The sequence below is a fragment of the Microcebus murinus genome, chromosome 5, assembly GCF_040939455.1.
Source record: "Microcebus murinus isolate Inina chromosome 5, M.murinus_Inina_mat1.0, whole genome shotgun sequence".
NCBI classification, from domain to species: Eukaryota; Metazoa; Chordata; class Mammalia; order Primates; family Cheirogaleidae; genus Microcebus; species Microcebus murinus.
The window spans coordinates 13,521,365-13,542,588 of record NC_134108.1 but is presented as its reverse complement, the minus strand read 5'-3'; the positions used below and the strand labels follow the sequence as shown (position 1 = coordinate 13,542,588).

The 21,224-nt window shown below is 39.3% G+C and overlaps 1 protein-coding gene and 1 pseudogene across 6 annotated transcripts in view; both read right to left on the bottom strand.

Moving 5' to 3' along the window:
• The window catches only part of SYNE1 (spectrin repeat containing nuclear envelope protein 1), a 438,352-nt gene that overhangs the window by 145,304 nt on the left and 271,824 nt on the right, over positions 1 to 21,224 (bottom strand). For all 6 annotated transcript variants that reach the window (XM_076002855.1, XM_076002857.1, XM_020287266.2 and 3 more), the window contains 8 exons: positions 17,983 to 18,168; positions 17,658 to 17,780; positions 17,265 to 17,447; positions 16,068 to 16,211; positions 10,793 to 10,987; positions 9,619 to 9,759; positions 2,411 to 2,578; positions 2,036 to 2,197 (listed from right to left, as the gene is read on the bottom strand). In XM_076002855.1, coding sequence (XP_075858970.1) covers positions 2,036 to 2,197; positions 2,411 to 2,578; positions 9,619 to 9,759; positions 10,793 to 10,987; positions 16,068 to 16,211; positions 17,265 to 17,447; positions 17,658 to 17,780; positions 17,983 to 18,168 — 1,302 coding nt within the window. The remainder of the gene's footprint in view (positions 1 to 2,035; positions 2,198 to 2,410; positions 2,579 to 9,618; positions 9,760 to 10,792; positions 10,988 to 16,067; positions 16,212 to 17,264; positions 17,448 to 17,657; positions 17,781 to 17,982; positions 18,169 to 21,224) is intronic.
• LOC142871241 (uncharacterized) lies at positions 2,714 to 2,814 on the bottom strand (annotated as a pseudogene).

The window sequence follows — 21,224 nt, the reverse complement described above, 5'->3', positions numbered from 1 at the left end:
CTAATTCTGCCTGTGGATAGTCGATGCTCTGTTTCTTTTGAATGCTTAAAGGAAGTGGCCTTGTACAGGACAGCCCATCAAAATGGCCTGAGGAGCCTGTAATCAACTTGAATGGAGCTCTCCGGCCCCTCTTGGTCCAGCGCAGCAAAGATGTGGGAACAGCAGGACGGACAGAACTGTAGGACCAAAGAGCAAGGAGCCCCAGCGAACATGCTGGGGCAACCCTTTCCAATGAGGAGGAGGTGGCTGCTAGCAATCAGGAAACTGGAGCACCAGTTTAAAAGCACTGTGAGACACTGAAGCCCCTCTAGAAAAGAGAGGGGCCTGGGAGGTTAGTGGCCTAGTGAGAAAACAGGACCTGGGAGGGAGGAGCTCAGAGGAATAGAGTATTGTAATACACTGCCCTAATGATGAGTTTGGTCTAGGCAAACAAGGGTTAATTTCCATTTCATGCCTTTACAGCATCCTCTGCAAACCTGGCTGATGACAGATGACTTTAGGATAACACAAGACCTGCAGAAGGTACTTTTTACCTAAATAAGGCCTTAACGTGGGTGCTATGCACTTTGATCTCTCTTCAGAAGTTACAAGAGTGTCAAAAACCTGAAACCACTATTTCTCAATATGTCTCTAGATGAAATGTTCCCATTTTTGTGTTATACTGAAAGGTCCTATGTTGCAAAAGAATGCAATTTTATCTGCCTCCACATTTGAACAAGCAATGTATCCCAAGGTTCTCCTGCTTCCAAAAGCAGAAAGATGTAAAGCAAAGACAGAGTTTTACTCTTAAAGCTGATAAATTTCCCTATCCTTGATAAACACACTTACCACGCCATGCTTTTATAGCTCTCAATTAACATCTAAAAATATCTTTCCTTCCCCCTGCCTTTTGCAGGGATGTCACATGCTCTTGGGTTCTGGTGGGGAGCAGGCAGGCAGCATTTCCCATATCGTGGTCACTGAATAGGTAGGAGAATCTATGCCTCAGTATCTTTGGACCCCAGTCGTAACATATAAATATGATTGCACATTAAGAGCACACGTCAGAAGACAGCTAAAGTATTAACCAGATTTTAACTTATGAATATTTCTTAGCATGCACTTTAAATTGATGCCTTTTTAACATAATCTTTTTGAGTTAGGTTAATATAATCATCTCTGTTTCTCAAATAAAGCTGAAGTTTTGCCTAGTTTATGTAACATTTTAAGAAATGATTCAAGTCAAGAACGATGGCAAAATAACTTAGAACGTCTTATCCCTCAACTGCTTCTTTGCCCCTGAAGTCTGAAATGTCTTCTCTTATGTAATAAAGGGGAGGGGCCGGGTGCGGTGGCTCACGCCTGTAATCCTAGCACTCTGGGAGGCTGAGGTGGGAGGACTGCTTGAGGTCAGGAGTTTGAGACCAGCCTGAGCAAGAGTGAGACCCTGTCTCTACTAAAAAAATAGAAGAAAAAAAATAATAGTTGGGCAACTAAAAATAGAAAAAATTAGCCCATGTGGTGGCATGCCAGCTGCTCAGAAGGCTGAAGCAGGAGGATCACAAGAGCCCAGGAGTTTGAGGTTGCTGTGAGCTAGGCTGATGCCACAGCACTCTAGCCAGGGAAACAGAGCAAGACTCTGTCTCAAAATAATAATAGTAATAATAAAGGGGAGGTACTGGGTACACACCCAAGAAGGTAGATTTGGGGTACATTTTATTCTTACACCAAGAGCTCAGAACAAAATCAAAATAATCTAAGAACTGTAAGGAAACACGTTTTGTATAATAAAAGTTAAAAAGCAACATCAATCCATGTAGCTTTCTTCAATTAGATTCAAAGTCTGAATTTATTCATTTTTTCCTTAGATCCCTCCCTGCCGTGGTGATGGAAACAACCACCATTAGGAATCTTGTTTACTCTGTAAGAACTGATAAAGTAGAAAAGATTTTAAAAAATGTCCACCTGTTGTCCCAAACACGTGCCTGACAGGCCAGCCGGTCACAAGAGTGCACCTATCTAATCGTGAGGAAGCTGAAAGCATGGCTCTGTTTACCTGATGTTCAGCCATCTGGCTCTCAGGACTCCTGTCGGGCTCGAGACTCTCGCTGAGTTTCAGCTCCACGGCCTCCATCTTTGTAGAGATGGACTGGAGCGCGTCCTGGTACCTCTGCTGGCGTTCCAGAGCCTCATAGAGTGTGCGCTGCTTCTCACTGATCTAAACAAGGAAAGGGATATTACCAAATGTTTCCCAGCCCCTTATCTTCCAGATTACGACACTGCTTTCCTCACTGCTTTATCTCTGTGGCCCAACAGAGGGTATTCGACTGCGTACTGGATGTGTAAACTCTCCGCATGTATTTCATAAGACAATCGCTTAAGGCGATTGGTGTCTGGTGGGCTTAAACAATTCTACATTTTAAAGACTTACCACATTCTTTAGGGTTTCCCAAGAACGCTGCAAATCACCCAGTTTGGCAGTAGCAGATGGCTCCAGTCCCGGTTCATAGAACTCAGGGGATGTCGATGTGGTGGGGGAAATCCTTGCAGCATCCGTCTGCAACTTCTCAGCAGACAGGGCTTGGAAATATGCAATGTCCTGTGAGTACAAAGCGTAGTGTTGGATTCAAAATGAAGACAAAGTCTAGATTGATATGTTCTGGGTACTATCTGTCACATGGAGGAAAGGCTTAAGATTTGCACCTTTCACTGGGCACAAGAAATTAGTAAAGTTAGTAAATTCTTATGACAAGCATTTTTTTGTGTTGTTTTTTGGCCATGCTAATCTTCTCTGTATCGTTCCAATTTTAGTATATGTGCTGCTGAGGCGAGCACTTTTTTTTTTTTTTTGACAAGAATTTAAAGATCATATCAAAGCATATTATACTTGCCTCAGAATTTTGGTTTATATGTTAAGACTTTACCAATATTTCAAGTTGCCAATATTTCAAACTCATTTTATATTAGGTAAAGTGGAAATACAAAGGATATAAGTGGTACACATATATTTGGAGATTAACTAGTGTAGCAAAAAAGAAAATTTCAATGATCTAGTTCTTAAAATGCTGCTTAAGGTATTGATTAAAGTTTTAAATAATTTTAAAAAGTACTTGATTTAGATAAAATTAAATCTATAGATAATTTTTCAGATGTAGCCAGATCTTCACTATTTGTGAATTCATTATTTATAGAAATTAATATAAATATTTTAATATTAAATAAGAGAAAATATAATGAGGAAGTTAACACTACTCTTAGAAACAAATAATAAAAAGGTTTCTATTCATTTCCTGGAAGTGCATAAGAAAGCATCAAAGTAAACCATAAATAATCATACTACTGATTTTTTTAATCTCTTGGATTATAAGTAACATTACACATTTCATTAGTATTGATAATGAAATTTACTATATCAAGAAGTAATTGATGTGTTTTCAGTTGTTTCTATCGGTATTTATCTGTATTTGAATGGAAATTAAATTGAAGGAGTGATGCTTATATTTTGTGAATTGCTATTATAAAGCTTTTGTAGTTGTACTATTAAAGATAATTATGTCAGTTTAAAATACCTAAGCCTTATTGATAATCACATATTAGTTAAAAGTGTAGAAGGCTCCAGCCACCTGAGATATGAAGATAATAGCAGGAAGGAGCCTGGTGTTTTGGGGAGTCTCTAAGGGGCAGAAGCAGGCTCGTGCAGTAGCATGTGTTCAGACTGGAAGTCAGGACACCTGAGATTCTAGTTGAACTTCTCCTTCTAAGTAGCTATGTAATTGGAGCAAATAATCTACATCTTGTGCATCGATTCACTCATTGGTTCAACATTAGGTGGCTTTGAGAATTAAATGAAGTAATATTTGCATGACTATGACACCTTCTACCCATTTTTCTGTGGTTATTTCCGAGGCTTCCAGAGAAGACCCCAACATTACTGACAGCATTGGAACACGGAGACAGGCTCCTCCTCATTCCTGACCTGTCACCATCTCGCATGGATTATCTGGGTATCCTCAAGTCCTTGATAGGCTCGTGCCTGTTGATCCTCACTCACTTCCACCCACTTCAGTCCTCCACACCCCTGAATACAGGCATCACTCAACTGGACTTGTACCTATTAATAATTCTTTGGTTTTTTTTTAAAAGCTGCTCAGTTCATAGAATAGATATGTAGCTATTTCTAAAGTTCCTTAAACCACTTTCTTACCAACACTGTTGCCTCCCTTGCCCCTTTAACCTTGCTTCACCCACTTGGAAAACCTGAACCATGACTCAATCCAACTTTACTTTCCAGAGTTCATATGCATTAGGGTGTTTCATATACACACACACACACACACACAATTGAAGCTGTCAAGGAGATCCTCTTGCAACTTCTTACATTTTCAAAAGTCTGTTAATATTCAGACTCACCTTATCTCACGCTCGCCAGTTTCACTGCTTAAGGAAGATTCTCCCACCAACTCCTAAAATCCCACAAACTGCTTTTCCAAGGACTTTGATCCGTTAATATCTCCTCCCTCTCTGTTGACTTTCTACTCTGTACGTAAGTAGTCAACTCTCTTCTATCCAAAACCACGTACACACTTTTCTCTTTTGATATTTTTTCTTGAAGGATCTCACATTTTAGAAAAGTCCACAAATCGCAAAGTGATGGATTATCACACATGAATACACTTGCGCACACATAGTCCTCCTTTCTTTCTCTTCTCCCTTTCACTTCATAATCCAGCTTCTTTCAGAAGGGTGATTTACACACGGCATAGTCATTGTTTCACCCTCAATCCACTTCTAAACCACCCCCCGGGCTTCAATCTGGTGACTACACTGAGATTGCTCTCACCAGTCCTCAAAGGCTTCTTTTCTACGGAATGAAATGGTCACTCTACAGCCCTTCCGCGGCTGACCTCTGAGTAGTGTCCAATAGCACCAGCCATCCCTTTTTAGAAACACTTCCCCTTTAATCTGTTCTCAGCTCTCTAGTCAGTCACACTTTCTCTACTGTAGTTTGTTTTCCACTCACTCTTCAACACTGGTGAATTTATAACCTCCAGGCTCACATATCCTGGTGCTCATGTATGTACCATGGGCTCTTCAAACTCAACATTTCAAAAAAAAAAAAATAGAATGAGAAATGGACTTAGGAAAAAAATAGTGTTATTCATCTTTCAATAAACAGAACTTCTACCCACCTAAGCTATAGATTTGGGATTTTTTTTTTTTCTCGATTTTTCCTCTCCATTACCACCCAATGCTTATGTAAGGACAAATTACTATTTGATGCATAAACTTGCCACGGCCTTAGTTCGAGTTCTCATTACGGCCACAACTTCCTAATTCAAAGGTTGCAGACAGGCAGCCTCTGACCTCCATACTTTCAGCTTGGCTTATACAGTGTTTTCAACTGTTTAAAAATCTCTCTTCAATAACATAGAGAGATTTCATAAAAATCAGGATTCATGGCTTCTCCTGCAAACCAGAAGGTATATAACCCTGGGTCCCATGTCTGCATGGATAAAGTAATTCCAACAGAGAAGACATGGCCTCATTTAAGTGGAGCAGCACTGTTCAGGTCCCTGCAGCCCCTCCTGGCCCATTTTTCTTGTTTATGTCACTAGGGTAGACCAAGAATGAGAGTGTGCAACTTCTGTACCTATCACCTTCCTGGTTCTGAATCTTCCCACTTCCATTCTCCTGCCCCCAATGGTCCAGAATGATCTGTTCTAAAACCTAACTCCATACAGAGCTGCTAGTTAAATTTCCTCAGTGGTTAACTATCAGCTTCTCGAGGAAGTTCAAATTCTTTTGTGTGGCATTCAGGGTCCCTCCTGATGTGGTTCTGCATTCTTCTGACTCTCATTTATGCCCTTTCTCCTCCTCCAAACCTGTTTCTCCAGTGACACTGAAATTGTCTGCAGTTGCCTTGTTGGGCCATTTTTCTTCCTGAGTCCACAGCCTTCCACATGTGGTTCCTCTGCCTGAAACGCTTCCTCTCATACTGCCCTCGTGCGCTCTGGCTGCCTAACTTGTGCTCCTCCCTTAAAACTAGAGGGGGCCATCTGTGGCCTTTGCCAGAATCCAGCCTGGTTTAGGGGTTCCCCCTGCGTCCTCCCTCTGCCCGCCATCCCACCTCTGCCCTCTATGGTAACCATTTGCCTGTGAGCTCCCTGAGGGCTGGCTGGGACATCGCTTTCAGTCTTTCATCCTGAGCACCTTGTGGGGTGTTTGGCAAATAACAGGCAGGTTTTATGTTCATAATAAATCATGTATGTAAAAGCACTTTGTGAACTCTATTATTTTATATACATGGGAGGTAATATATTACTACTGTCCACAAAGAAAATCGAAAAAATGGCTTAAAATAGTGTAAAAATTTTAACTTACTCTATTATAAATAAAAAGGACTCCAAAAGAGCTAGAATAAATCTGTTACCAAAAGTCCTTTTTCTGCCTCTGTGTGTATGTGTTTGTGCATGGCTCAGGCCTATAGACAGGAACTACAACTCCTGGTTTCTCAAAGGGATTTGAAAACATATCACCTTTTACAGATGAATAATTTAGATCTATTTGAGGACTACATAAATTCAATACAACAGATCAATCAGTACTAGAAATAACTAAATAAAGCCAATACTTGGTGTAGTGAGAAATCACCGCTAGAAATATGTCCCTTATTGCTTATGTGTTTAAGTTATGAGGGTTTATTACAACCAGATTCTTAGGGAAATAAATTTCCACAACTGTAGCTACTATTTGATCAGCATTTTCAAGTTTAAGAAGTACTTTTGTGATTTACATCACATTTCGTTTGCGCAATCTCGAATTAAGTAGTATGGCTTCCCACTTACAAAAGAGGGGGGCAAAGGACTTCCCAGCTGCACTCAGCTTGGAGGAGGGAGAGCTGTGGCCCAGAATGAGTTTTTCGTTTGGAGGCCAGTGATTTGCCCCTTACGCTCTTTCCAAACCTAACTTCTCTAAATTTTTCTGTGGTGTCTTAAGTCTTGGCTTGCTTCTGTGGGGAATCAAGACGCCCGAGGCAAATTATGGGGCTTCCTCATTATTTCTACCCTCCAGTAGCTAAATTGTTATTACACTGTAGCTAATAGCTATTGTCAGATACGAAACACACTGTGAGTGGGATCAGGTAGTTACATAATGGAGACCGACTTGCAGAAACAGCAAGCACAAAACCTTTTGTAACAGCTGGGATTTTATAAAGCAATTATAGTTGGCGGCTCCCTGAAACAGTGGTGCACATTTCGTACAGGGTTCTGAGCCTGAAGACTGAAATTTATGGGGATTCTAAATGTCCTCCTCAGTTTCAAGAGACAATTTTGAAAAGCCAATGCATCATTGGTCACATTGTTGTGTTTTTTCAATGTCCTGTGACTTAACATTACTGTACAAGAATAACAGTGGCTGTTATGACGGGGTTGATTTGTTTGAGCGACATCAAGCGTAATACACTTGTTTTTTAATAGCTTCCTCTGAGTAAACTGTCTGACTCCGCTGATTTGCAGCATCACATAAAAGTATTTTAGGTTAACAATGTTATTTAACTGACATTGTCCTGTGACGAGGGAAAAGAGGAGGGATTACAACAAAGTATAACGTCACTCAGCTTTAGGATCTGATTAAGCTTTACCATACTGCCAAGTAATAATAATAAAAATGTTTGCATGTTTTATCATTTATGGGCACTCTCACCTATAGATGGACAGTTTAACTCTCCAAGAAGTAGCATGGAGAGTTAAAATTTTAGAAAAGGTATATTTTTCCCACAGTATTAGTCTCAAGATCGATATTGATCCCATTTGAAGATTTTCAGAACACTAAGCATATTAATAAGATAAATTTTTCTATATGACAATCTGCTGACTATAGCCCAATTTTTCTGACTCTAATAACATCTGTAACCACAAGGAAGAACCTATCATCAAAAAATGAGTAATACATATTTCTGAATTAGAATTTGGAGAACAGTTTCCCAATCCCCCAGGGTGCCCTGAACTTCTCCTTTTTTGTTGTTGTTCTTCATTTCCTCTTGTCACTTTGTTATCATTCGTCCCACGTCAACCTTTCCCGCTAGATGGTAAGGTCCTAGCAGGCAGGGCCACTGTTGCTGTTCCTTTCCAGAACAAAGTTTCGTCCCAGCAGGTGCTCAGAATGTATTTGATGAATAGATGAGTTGAAAACTTCCCTAGAGCTACCGTGTTTCCCTGAAAATAAGACAGGGTCTTATATTTGTTTTTGCTCAAGAAGACACCCTAGGGCTTATTTTTAGGAGATGTGGTATTTTCCCCTCAAAATCTCAGCTTGCAGCACGCACAGGATGGCCGGGACCCCACAGGGGGAGCTGACCTTGTTGGTGGGGCTGCCCGGACCTTTCCAGTCACCTCTGGGATAGTAGCTGTCACAATGGGGCAGATGAGAAGGGCTGCTCGTCTTCTTTACTGTTCTACAACAGAATGCATGGGTTGTGCAGATACACCGTGTAGCCACGCCCATCACTAGATCTTATTTTCGGGGTAGGGCTTATATTGCGCAAATGCTTAGAAATCCTGCTCGGGCTTATTTTATGGGTAGGTCTTATTTTCGGGGAAACATGGTACATTGATTGTTACTAAGACAATTGTATGATTGTATTATCTAAAAGTTTTGTCATTTTTATTTTCCTTTTTTGTCAATGAGGGGGATTCTACTTATCACAGAATCCTATTCTGAATGCTTCTACTTTAAAATAAAAGTAATATAACTGATTTATAATATAGCTTATAAAGCATTTGGTCTGTTTAATGCTTCTTCTTTGATAATATATCTCAACTTCTCTCAACACTTACATATAATAACATAATTTAAATTTTTTTCATTGTTTTGATTTTTAAAAGTATTATTTAACATGCATTAAATGTTTTTGGTTATTATAAAAGCATCTTTTTTATTTTTATCTAATTTTTTTAATGAAAACTTTTAAATATTTCATTTAGTATAATCTATATTTAATATAATGCACAGTATTATAAAAAAGACATTACAAAAAGGTATTATCCTCATTTTATAGAAAATAAATTTAAGATTATTGAAAGATAAGCAAAAAACTCAAATCTACCAGGCATTCCAAGAAATACACTGGCAGACATTCCTTAAATTGGTTTACAAATAGTAAATAAAGAAAAAGTATGATATAATAAACAGCAGTTTCCTATCTTTAAAATCTGAGCTGGTAAATATCAACACAACACTATATTCAATGAATGTTAAAATAGCCATATAATCATGTTATTTTACAATGGTGACACAGAACTTTCATTCTCTGCTAGGATGCAGAACTCCATTCTAGATGATTGTTAGAAAGTAAAGCTATTATGCCTTAAAATGGGGCTTTTTTGGGTTATAATTCCCATGACCTAATTTTTGCTCATCTCATTGTCAGAAGCCCAGGAAGGAGGATGACATCCCAAGCCAGTGGTCTCACCTGGCAATCATAGTCTGTGCAGCTACAACACCTAATGGTGTGTCTCTGGAACCAAATGCAACAAAGTCTAAGATCCATACCCACAGCCTAATTGAGAACAAAGAGAATGGAGTCCTGCATCTGCCCAGAGATCATTCATTGCTAGAGGAACGTCAAGTGGGAGATACCTGGTTAACAGAAGCATCTGTATTAGCCACAGGTGAAGGAGAGCGACAGGCTGGTGGAGAAGAAATCTCACTGTTGGTTCCCTCCTCCCCAGACTCCTCAGTGACAGGTGACAGCAAAGTGTGACAGCGACCTGCAGTCATCTGCCATGTAAAATGTAGCCCAAAGGACATGAAAATCAGTTAGCATGTTAACAAAACACCTGGCCAGGCACAGGTCAAAACAGAGATCATTATATTAAAACAAAGGTTAGAATTACTGAGACTCAAATTCACATATTAATTCTGTGTTAGTATTTATAAGTTTCATCTTCAGGAGAATATGTTCTAGAAATCATTTGTAAAACAATCAAGGATGTGAGTACATATGACATGTAAGAGTTGTGGTGTTGATTAAATACTTCTTTTATTTTCCTTTTTTTAAAACTGTATCTCTGAAAATAACTAGAAAAGTCATGAATCATACAAATACAAAAGGGGTCTATGAAATAAAGCTTGGTCTTTTGTGTACTCAAAGTAATAGTATATTGTCAAATGGGCCCAGGTATGGTTATACATTATCCAAGGCATAGAACATATGAGGGAAAATACACAACACTAGAAAACATTATATATAGTTCCCAAAATACTCAATGCATTTTCAATGTCAAGTGTATGGTGTAGAATAAAAAATAATGAAGTTTACTTTAATCCAAAGCTAAACTTTGGATTATCTATTTTCTTATTTTTTCTAACAATAGCTTTTCTTCCAAATTTTATTAAACATGTACACAGTAGAGTACATGCACAAATGTAGTGAGCTAGTTAGCTTGGCAAACACAACTAAATATGTGTGCCACGATTCTCCCATCCCCCAGAAAACTAAATCACTGTGCAAAGGAATTTTTCCTTAGAGCTCAGAGCCTCTCAGTATTGTTTCTAAATCATGAACGAAAGCGAGACACGTTCAGCCATTCTGCAGTCTGGGGCGAATAGTTTCATGTCACCTGTCACTGTTTACAGTGTCAAAGATTGGCTCCTGCCCAAGTGTAGTCAAAGAGTTAAGGAAACTGTTCCTCAATTTGAATCTGCAAAATCTAAGGCTGATCCCTGAAATAAACCTTGGAAGAGAGAGCGTGGAGCCACTGGCCGGGCCCGGTCCGAAGAGCGGAGCGGCCAGGACGGGCTGCAGCCTTACCATGACCACGGAGGGGTGGGCCGGGGGCGCGGAGAGGAGCTCCCCATCCAGGTCCTCGGTGCCTCCCGCCAGCCCCTCGACCTCGGTCACCGTCAGCAGCATGGTGGCGTGCTTGGCTTTCATCGTCAGCATCTTGCACTTGGAATTCAGCGAGGCGATCTGCTCCTGGTAGCCCTTGATTTTCTGAGCCAGCTCCTGAGGAAACACCCCCGCCCCCGCCCCCGGGGTGTCAGAGCAGCATCAAAAGGAAACCCAAGTAGCAGCGTTCACCTTCCTGCAGGGCCGGCCAATGGGAGCGCGGGGCCGCGCGGTGGCGACACCGCCGGGAGGCAGGATGTGGCGGAGCAGGCTGCGACTGAGCCGGGCCCTGCACTGCACCGTGGCCGACCCCCGCGGCAGCCGCCCGGCCCAGCGACAACGCACGAGTGCCGGAGCAGGCGGCGCCACCAGAGGAGAAACCCTGCGAAGTCAGTGAGAGGTGCCCCACCTAATCGCGACAGATGCCCCCACACTGAACCCTGAACATCAAGAACTGGCAACTTTCATGCAAATAAGAAAGCATCTGAAATCTACCAGATGGTTCACGCCACGGAAATTAGGTCATGTGATGACGAAAACTGCAACAAAATGCAATGCTCAGCTCTGAGCATGCTGAGAAATGACAGAACAGAGACGACAGTCATTTATTAGGATAGGGTCACACGGTAAACTGCCTGTCCGTTCCTGTTCCTGGCTTCTTTCTAGGTAAGTTAGATATTACATAGGAAACTTCAATTTGCTATGCAGATTGTCCCCCAAATAAATTCTGTACATTCATCAGATTTTCTTTTCTTGCGCTCCATCATGTCTCAAATGCTGCTGATGCTTCAAACTAGAGCTCTGAATTTCATGTGCGTTCAAATGTAATGGCTCTTAATTCCATTTGCCTTTGGAAAAAAATTATTGTGAGAGATATAGGTTTTTAAATATTTACTAAGAGCTTGTTGGAAATATATTCTGGACAGCACGTCGCTCTTAAAAAGGTAACTATAGATTCACTTTAGGAGTATGGTAATTCTAAAATATTAAAGTTATACTTTTTGTTTAAATATTAAATGTAATAAATAGTAAATGCTAAAGTTATACTTTCTTGCATCTTTAAAATGTGAAACTGTATATTCCAAAACATGAATCCTGAAAGTATAAAACTATTACTATTTTTTATTCCTTTCATTTGGCCCTTTGCCTAAGAAGCTTTCATTTAGTGACAGAGACATTAAATGTCATTGTCTTTAAAATGATTGCTTGTGTATATATATATATATATATATATATATGTATATATATGTCTATATACAGTCACCCCTCTGTATCTGAAGTGGAGTAGTTCCAGGACCCCCTTTGGATACCAAAATCCAGTGATACCTAAGTCCCTGATATAAAATGGCATAGTATTTGCATATAACCTACACACATCCTCCCAAATACTTTAAATCATCTCTAGATTACTTATAATATCTAATACAGGGTAAATGCTATGCAAATAGGTGTTATACTGCATTGTTTAGGAAATAATGATAAGACAAAAACATGAACAGGTATAGATGCAACCATCCATTCTTTTTTCATATATTTTCCAACCATGGTTAGATGAATCCATGGATGTGGACCTCACAGATATGAAGGGCCAACTGTATATGTGTGTAAAACATACACACACACTATATATATATACATATATATATATATACACACACACACACACGTTTCTTGTTATTATTATTGTTTTACTTGTTTCTTCTCTCCCAAGTAAAAACTTATGGGGGTGGGAGGGCAGGGAATAGCCTAGCAGAACCCAGCCAGCAGCCTGTTTTCTTGACTTCTAGTATCTTACAATTTTTTTTCTTTTTTTTAGACTGTCTCACTCTGTTGCCCAGGCTAGAGTGCTATGGCGTCAGCCTAGCTCACGGCAACCTCAAACTCCTGGGCTCAAGCAATCCTGCTATCTCAGCCTCCCAAGTAGCTGGGATTACAGGCATGTACCACCATTCCCAGCTAATTTTTTATATATATATTTTTAGTTGTCTAGCTAATTTCTTTCTGTTTTTCATTTTTTTTTTTTTTTTTTTAGTAGAGATGGGGTCTTACTCTTGCTCAGGCTGGTCTCGAACTCCTGAGCTCAAATGATCCGCCTGCCTCAGCCTCCTAGAGTGCTAGGATTCCAAGCGTGAGCCACCACGCCCGGCTAATATCTTACAAATTTTTAAGCCAAGGATTTTAAAAGGTAGAAATCATAGTTTCTTTACCTCTGAGGATGTGGATACTTAATTAAACCTACTAGAGCTCTTTAAGGAAAGAATAGTGACAAAATAGCTATTTACTACATCCTGTCTGGTGGCTAGCACATGGATACTAAAAAATGATACTTCTTATATTTAGTTAACATGCACAGGTAGAAAACATCTACCAGCTTACTGGACTCCTTGAATTCCAAGTCACTAAGCTTTCTTACCATGGCTTGCAGCATTAGGATGAATTTGAGGACTCTTTGTGAAGACAGAGTTAGTCTTAGCCCTTGTACCCTTTGTAACCACATGGCTGGGCACAGCTCCCTACTGCAGTACCCTACAAAGGTGTACTGACAGCAAGCCCCTGTTTCCTAAGCTGGAATTCTCAACTTTATTGTGTATAAACCTCATTTGGGTTGTTTGGTAAAAATGCAACTTTGGACACCACTTCCAAAGAGTTTGGATTTACTAGGTTTATGAGAATCTGCGTTTCATAGTTAGCCCATTTGACTCTAACTCTAATGTATGCAACTCTCTTTGAGAAATATTACTCTAGAACTTTCTTCTTAAGTGGAAACCTGCTTGTATCTCATTACCTTCATGTGTGAGTTATTCATCTGTGATCAAATCCACTAAAATAAAACGGAGCACTGGATTAATGTGTTATTTCTCTGAGGAAATACACATAGACACACGTATTTAAATCTTTACTAGGTAATTCTGAAAATGTTTATAAAGGTGGGAATTTCAGATACAGTGGCCACTCAAAGAAAAGTCACCCCCTGTGGGCAGCAGGCTCCTGGCAGGCCACCTGTGTCAGGTGGAGAGCGAAGAGGAGTGAGTATTCTCTCTTATGATTTAAAAGTGGCTGGACAATTTTTTCAAATTAAATGCAACCTTTCAAAAATTGCAGAAAATAAAATGTAAGATCCTTACAAATAACAAATTATTAGTTACTTTTATGAGTTAAAGTAATCCCTATGGAAACCAGATTCACCTTGAGATTGAAATTCAATTAAATGCAGACTGAACATACAGGAAAGAACCCTCTTCCCAATTTTTATGTGATCATCAGTCAGGCTTTCTCTACTGGACACTTTCCTTCCTGTGTTTGTTTTATACATACAATGAACCTCACAGAGGACTGCATGATGTTTTGCATGAAAACATGTTCTAAATTACATGACAGAATTAACAAATGTCAACATTGATGTTCAGAATTGTGAGGAAAAAATGGAATAAAATAAATAGATCACTGAAATAGGAGCCAGGAAGGCACCGTTTGCTGCTGACTATGTTGAAAGCTCACTCTGCAACCTCAGGTGAGTCATTTATTTTCCTGGGACTTCGTTATTCTCTTTTGTACAATGAAGTAGCCCAAATAATTTCTGCTACAGTGGAAAAATCACAGAATTTGGAGCCAAACATACTGAGTTTGAGTCCACTTTTCTATCAGTTACTAGATTTGGGAACTCTGGAAGTCATTTTAAAAAATCAATTTTCTTATCAGTAAAATGGAGATGACAAAAGAATTCTTATCTCATAGTATTGTTATTAAAATTATGTAAAACATTGTGAATTATTTTTTAAAAACATAAACCAAAAACTCCAGTAATTATCATTATTATTTTAGACAAGATTTAAAAAAATGTTTTCTACACCATGAAAGAGGAAGAGTTGTTACAACAAAATTCTGGATCTTATAAAATGTGATTAAAAATAGCTTCAAAATAAATACGTAATATATAGACTAATATATGTGTTACATAAACAGCGGTTTCAAAATTTGCACACCGTATATTCATTTAACCAGTGCTTAAGGGAAATTGTTAACATAGATGTCTACAGTTGTAGGAGTAAACGTGGGTGAGATATTTAAATTATTTTGTAAATAATATATAAATGTAAGTGTTTACTATATTGTACATGTCAAGAAAGTAAAGAATTAATTGCATTTGGAGAATGGGGGGTAAGCTTTTCCATCTTTAAAAGGCTACACTTGAACCTTCTGAGAACCTAATTATGATATTTGATTTGGAAAAATAGTTTGTTGCTCTCATAGCAAAGTTAAAATAGAGCAGATGGAAGGGTAAACCAAATGTCTATCCTTGGCAAAGAGAAATAAGACACCTCCCTCTCAGTGCCATAATTCATGGTGCTATGAACCAACCCCTGAGAGAAAGAGTATACTTAACTTATATGGAATTGACAAGTTAGGAAAGGAAATTCACTAAAGCTAAATCACTGGAGACCTATGATCTTTGAGACCAGGTCTGCACAAGGAGTATCCCTGTGCTAAGGTCATAATGATGCCAAAGGAACAAGGCAGGAGGAGGCACATTTGAAAATGAGGAAAATGCCAACAGGCCCAGTCTGAAAATTAGTAAAGTAAACAACATGGACCATCCTCTGATTTTGGTGTAAGGGACTGAAATGACTTACTATTTGAAAGAACAAATTTTCTTTTTACTATGAAATACTCCTTTGTTAAGAGGGCGATCAATGTAGCAAAGCTTGGTGAGCATTGCTTTTTCTGGTAGTTTTTAAAAACAGGAAGTAGACCGTGTTTTAGTGTATTAACCATGGAATTCTGGGTTCAGGAGACAATCAGTGGGTCCCAGTGGAGACGTTTTAAGAGTTTGTAAAATCAAGGGAAAGACTCATGTTGCTGAATCAGCAAAAATTGCACTCAAGATGCAAAGACGGTCAAAGTGGCTGCCCAAGAACTGAATACCCTACATGCAAGACAAGGGAAACTTTTCTCTTTCATTTACCAGAAATCAACCATATATTCTAATCAAGCCATACAGGACAGGGGAAATTTTTCTCTTTTATTCACCAGAAACCAACCATATATTATGGTCTCGAACTCCTCAGCTCAAGCGATCCTCCTGCCTTGGCCTCCCAGAATGCTAGGGTTACAGGCATGAGCCACCTTGCCTGGCCCTCGTATATTCTAATCAAGCCAGTTTCCTGCCCTGGGTATTCTGCCTACATTCTGGTCTCACCTCATGCCGAGAAATCTGGGCTTGCAGCTCCTGGATGTTACTGGTGGCCACGGGTTTATCCTCAATTTCCCTGTGAGCTCCTTCTATCAGTTGCTGGAGATGTTTCATTTCTTGTTCATATTGTTCATACTGCACCACTGCCTCCTTTGGAAAAAAAACACATACACACACACGTAATTTCCTTTCACTATCAATAAGTGGCTAAGTGATTCTGTACCACGTCTGCTAAACTGAATGCTAACTCAGATTCACCTGTGTGTCTAGAGAATAAAGAAATGATGGGTAAAATCCCTAGATGGTTCAAATTCTTAACTGAGATATTTCAGGGATTTCTCTCTAAAACACTGTGGCACAGTTATTGATGGAAACAAAAATAGTTCAGTGGTTAGGATGCTCTCTTCTTCCTACTCATATTATCCTGAGGAGGGAACATAATGGTCAGAAGGTGGCAAGCAGTATGGAAAACATGATTATTTCATTTTTCCATTCAAGAACATATAAGCAAGACACTAGACTAAGCTCTGCAGTAGGGGATAAAAACATGAATTACCCATGACTTCTAGACCCAGGAATTTACTTTCTAACAAATTACAAGATACCGTGAGAAGCAAGGATAGTCGGCCAAATGGACCACTATCGATTTTAATCAGAAGCTATTTATGCAGTTTTTTTGGATAAAGTAGGAAATATTACCTGAAAGGAGATATACAGCAAATAGTGTCATTTCTCCACGGTAAATGATTTTCTCTTATTAGGTGAAGAGACTAAGAGTTAAACTTGAGTTCACTTTTTAGACACTCAAAAGAAATTTCATTCGATACCTCAGTAAGTTGAAATGAAAAAAAATTTCTGTAACATAACAGTTAACCCATAGTACTAGGTTCTAGATGATTTTGAAGTGAATAAGAAGAAATAAAAATGTATAATAGCATATGAAATTAACCTTTGTGAGTTGTTCTTTGTAGAAAATATCACTACAAGATAGTTTTCACCGAAGGATATTTTTTACATAGCTTTCCCTAGGCTTTTTTGTAGGTGATCCGAATGACAGTATTTTAATCTTATTTTATAAAATCACAACAGCCTGTCAAATTTAACACTCTGGGTGTGTTTTGATGGCTGAGCCCACACAACGCTAAGAAAAGGAGCCGTGACTCATGCGCGACTGCCATGCGGCGTGGGCACCGCGGCACCTGCCTGCATGACGTTGCACTGCTGGATGGCCGTGTGCTGCAGCCGGCTGGCCTCCTCCTGCAGGCGCAGAGCCGCGTGGCACAGCGGCAAGCTGGCCACCACGTCCTCGGGGATCCGGAGGGCGCTCTGGCAGAGCTGCACAGCTTGCACCTTTGGCTTTAGTGACTCCATCTCCGACAACAAATGCTGAAAAGTGCGATTTTATAGTTCAAAGATTTAATATTTATTTCGTAAGCAAAAGATATTTAGTAAGTCATATAGCTATGTCACATGTTACGAATATTTTGCAAGGAATGTTTTTTAGACAATGTCAAGTTTAAGAAGCATTTTTTCCTTGTTATCCTCTTTTTTAAAGTATAGGCCCCCACCCGCTCACCCTAAGTTGTTTTTGTTTACCTGTCGATGAGAGAGTTGCTCCTTGAGACTAAGACGTCCAACTTCTGGAGAAGTCAGGGTTGTCTGGGCTTGCTCCAAAGCAGCTTGCAAGTTTCTTAGCTCCGCTTCAAATTTTTTCATATCCTGGAGAATAAAAACCACTTGATTATCAATATATTGCACTTGAAGATTAAAATCATAAGTGAAGAAAAACATTACAGCCAAGAAACCATATTACAAGTGAGCATTGTGTTTCCATAGTGGCATTGCCATATTACCATCTTCTTTTAATGATAGACTTTCTATCTTTCTTTTCTTTTCTTTCTTTCTTTTTTTTTTTTTTTACCTTAGCTGCATCGTGGAGGTTCTGCAAACGAATTTTGATCATCTGTCTCAATTCCTCAGTCTCTCGTCCCAGTTCTGCCACTTGCTGGGACATTTTTTCTGTACAGTACACGCTAGTGAGGCACTGTAATCTCCCAGTCATTGCTTCCAGATCGCTGTGAATGTCTTCAGATTCTTCCAGCAGGGTCTAGAGTGAATTGTCAATATTCATGACATTGACAGGCAGACAGAGAGGTATAGGTAGTCACTATGGTGAGGTATAAAGTGCTCTGTGTAGGTTCTGGGTGTACCTTATTGTGTTTGACCTTCACACCCTGTGCCCACTCTCCACTTGGTAGGCACCTACTCTTATCCCTTTCTCACACACAAAAAAACAAAAAACAAATCATAGTTCAGGAACTATAAACACTATGCAGAGGCCATGTGTTATTAAGTGTGGGGCCATGAGGCTCAGGTTCCATCAACCCCAAGCTGTCCCCTTCTGAGAGTCGGGACCTGAGTATTCCAGCAGTGGCAAAGATCAAACACCTTGGGTGTCTTAATCATGTCTCTGGGTTTAACTTTTCCCATATTTAAACTAAAGAAGTACTTTTCAGCTCTCCTATTCTATATCTAAGACCTAAGTGCATATTAATCTAAAAAAAAAAGAAAATTAAGAGCATTGCAAACAAAAACCATGGATCACTTGCTTTAAGTGGGACAAAGGAGTAGAAGCTACCTGCAATATCAAGAGAAGAAGAAACACAGCCCTTGCCATTCAGAATGCTATCATCAACTGGGTCAAGCAGTAATACAAATGGGTAAATAACCATATAAGATACATTATACAAAACACAAAGCGAAAGAGAAGCCAGTGTTAAGGGATGACACAGGTGAGATGTGCTCCAATTTGCTGGACAGTTGGGAGGAGGGGCCCTTGGAAGAGTCCATCTGAGCTCAGTCAGAAGGATGTTTGCAGTTTGACAGATGGGGAGAAAGAGGAAAGATATTTCACACTGAGGGAACAGCATATGCAAAGGCAAAGAGGTGGATGAGCACTGAATGTGCAGTTAGTGGGGTATGTGATGTGTAAACAGCAGAAATGGGAGATGGGAGATTATTTTTAAGCAATGGACTATTTTGTTTATTTATTTTTATTTTTTATTTTTGGAATAGACTCTATTTTAAAACATAAAGTACTTTCTTTTCTCCCAATGTATGTAATACATATATATTATAGAAAATATATATCTTAGAAAATATTGAAAATATAAAGAAGAAAATAAAAATATTCCATCATTTCATAACCCAGAGATGACTTTAAGAGATAACTGCTGATACATTTGGGAATATTTTTAGGTGATAGAGATCATAATATACCTATGGCTTTCCATCTTTCTTTCTCACCTGATATTAGAACACAGATTTTTCTCACTGTGTACTCTTTTTGAATAAACTCAGGCAGCTGTAATCCCTAAAGGAGGCAGATGAGAACAACCTGAACAATGTCTACAGGCTGCCTTCCCTCCTGAGTGTCTGTGCTGGATGACCCCAGTATTTGAAGCCCCTTCCCCTGTGCCCACCCAACTGCCCAAGTCCTATAACCTTGGGAATCATCCTTGACACTTCCCTTTCTCCCATGTCCCAAAGTCTCCAAATCAGGGATTCTAGCTCCTTAATATCTCTTGATTTTGTCTTCTCCTCTCAATCTCCAAAGAGAGGCCTTGTCATTTTCTCCTGGAATATCGAAACCACCTCTTACATTGTCTCACCATCAGCAATCTGTTGTCCACAGGCTGCTAAGTCAGCTTTCTTAAGATTCAAGTCTGAATTGTCACTTGCCAGAGTATCTGTTTCAAAGGCTTCAGAGTGACTTTAGGATAAAGTCCAAATTCTTAACAGGCTTTCAGGATCTGTCTTTCTTATCTCTTATCCCTCTTTCCAGGACCAAAAGGAGTCCCAGGGCACCAAAAAGAGCACCCCTCACTGTGCTAGGTCTTCCTGCGTTATCTAAAATACATTCCATAACAAGTAGGCTGTGGGGTTTTTCTGGGCTCAGCCCAGTATCACCTTTTCCTAAGCAGGCTTCCCCTTCCTCTTTAACCCTGGTGGTCCATCTGGGTTGAGCATATTCCTGTGGGCTGTATTCTAATTGCCTCCTTTTCATCTGTTCCCTCCTCTAAATGATCAACTCCTTGGGCAGCAACAGAGAACTTTCTTGGTATTCCAAATGTCTACCAAAATTCCTACTTTGGGAAAGTACTCTATACATGTTTGTTGAATAAATGAATGCAAAAGCCATTGGGAAAAAAAATCTTCATGATCACTTAAAGGACCATATTACATTCCATTATATGCATTTACTCAGAAAAATTATTTGGCATTTAAGTTTTCTTTAAAATTTTACCACTGTCATTAATCCTGCAGAAAATATTTTCCACATTTTGGATTACTGACATAATAATGAGTCTGAAAAAGATAATCAACATATCAGAGTAGTAACATTTCTGATGACCACCATATATTTTGCCAATTATCTTTCAAAAAGATTTTACCAGATTACCAGCAGTGTTTGAGAGCTCTTACTTCCTTCAATATGAACTTGTAAAAAACACTTTTAACTGAAAGTTAAAATTTTCTCTCTCCCTCTTTTTGCTTTAATGTGCATTTCTAAATTTCTAATGAGGTTAGATATCTTTTCATTGTTTCCAAGTCAATTGTTACTTGTCTGTTAATATATAAGCATATCTTAAAGCAAAAGATTGGAGTTGTTTAGGGAAGATATTTTGAGAGGAGTGCACAAGATTGATCAGAGAAGGAAGAGTGTGGATTCAGGAAAAAAACGAGGAGCTGTTTAAGTATTCCAAAAAAGGGGGCAAAGAGGCTTTGATCTAGAATACTGTAAATGATAGAATGGAAAAGAGGATTAATTTAAAAGCTACAAGTATACATAAATCATACCAGAGAGAAAATCTAGAATACTTGAGGATATCCACATAACTTATCATAAAGTCATTCTATATTTCATTGCAAGATAACTATCCTGTTAAATAACTACATCTAATTCAAGCCTAAGTTATGAAAGGATGACAGAATTTCCTGGATGATGTGAGTGAGAGGAAAGGAACATTTTTGTCACATAACTTCAGAGGAAATGAAGTAATGCAGCCTGCACGTGGTGCGGCCTCATGGCTTCTTCCCAGCTGACCCGACCTTCTGTTGGGGCCGGACAGCAGAGCAGGCAGGAGGCTGAGGGAAGGAGAT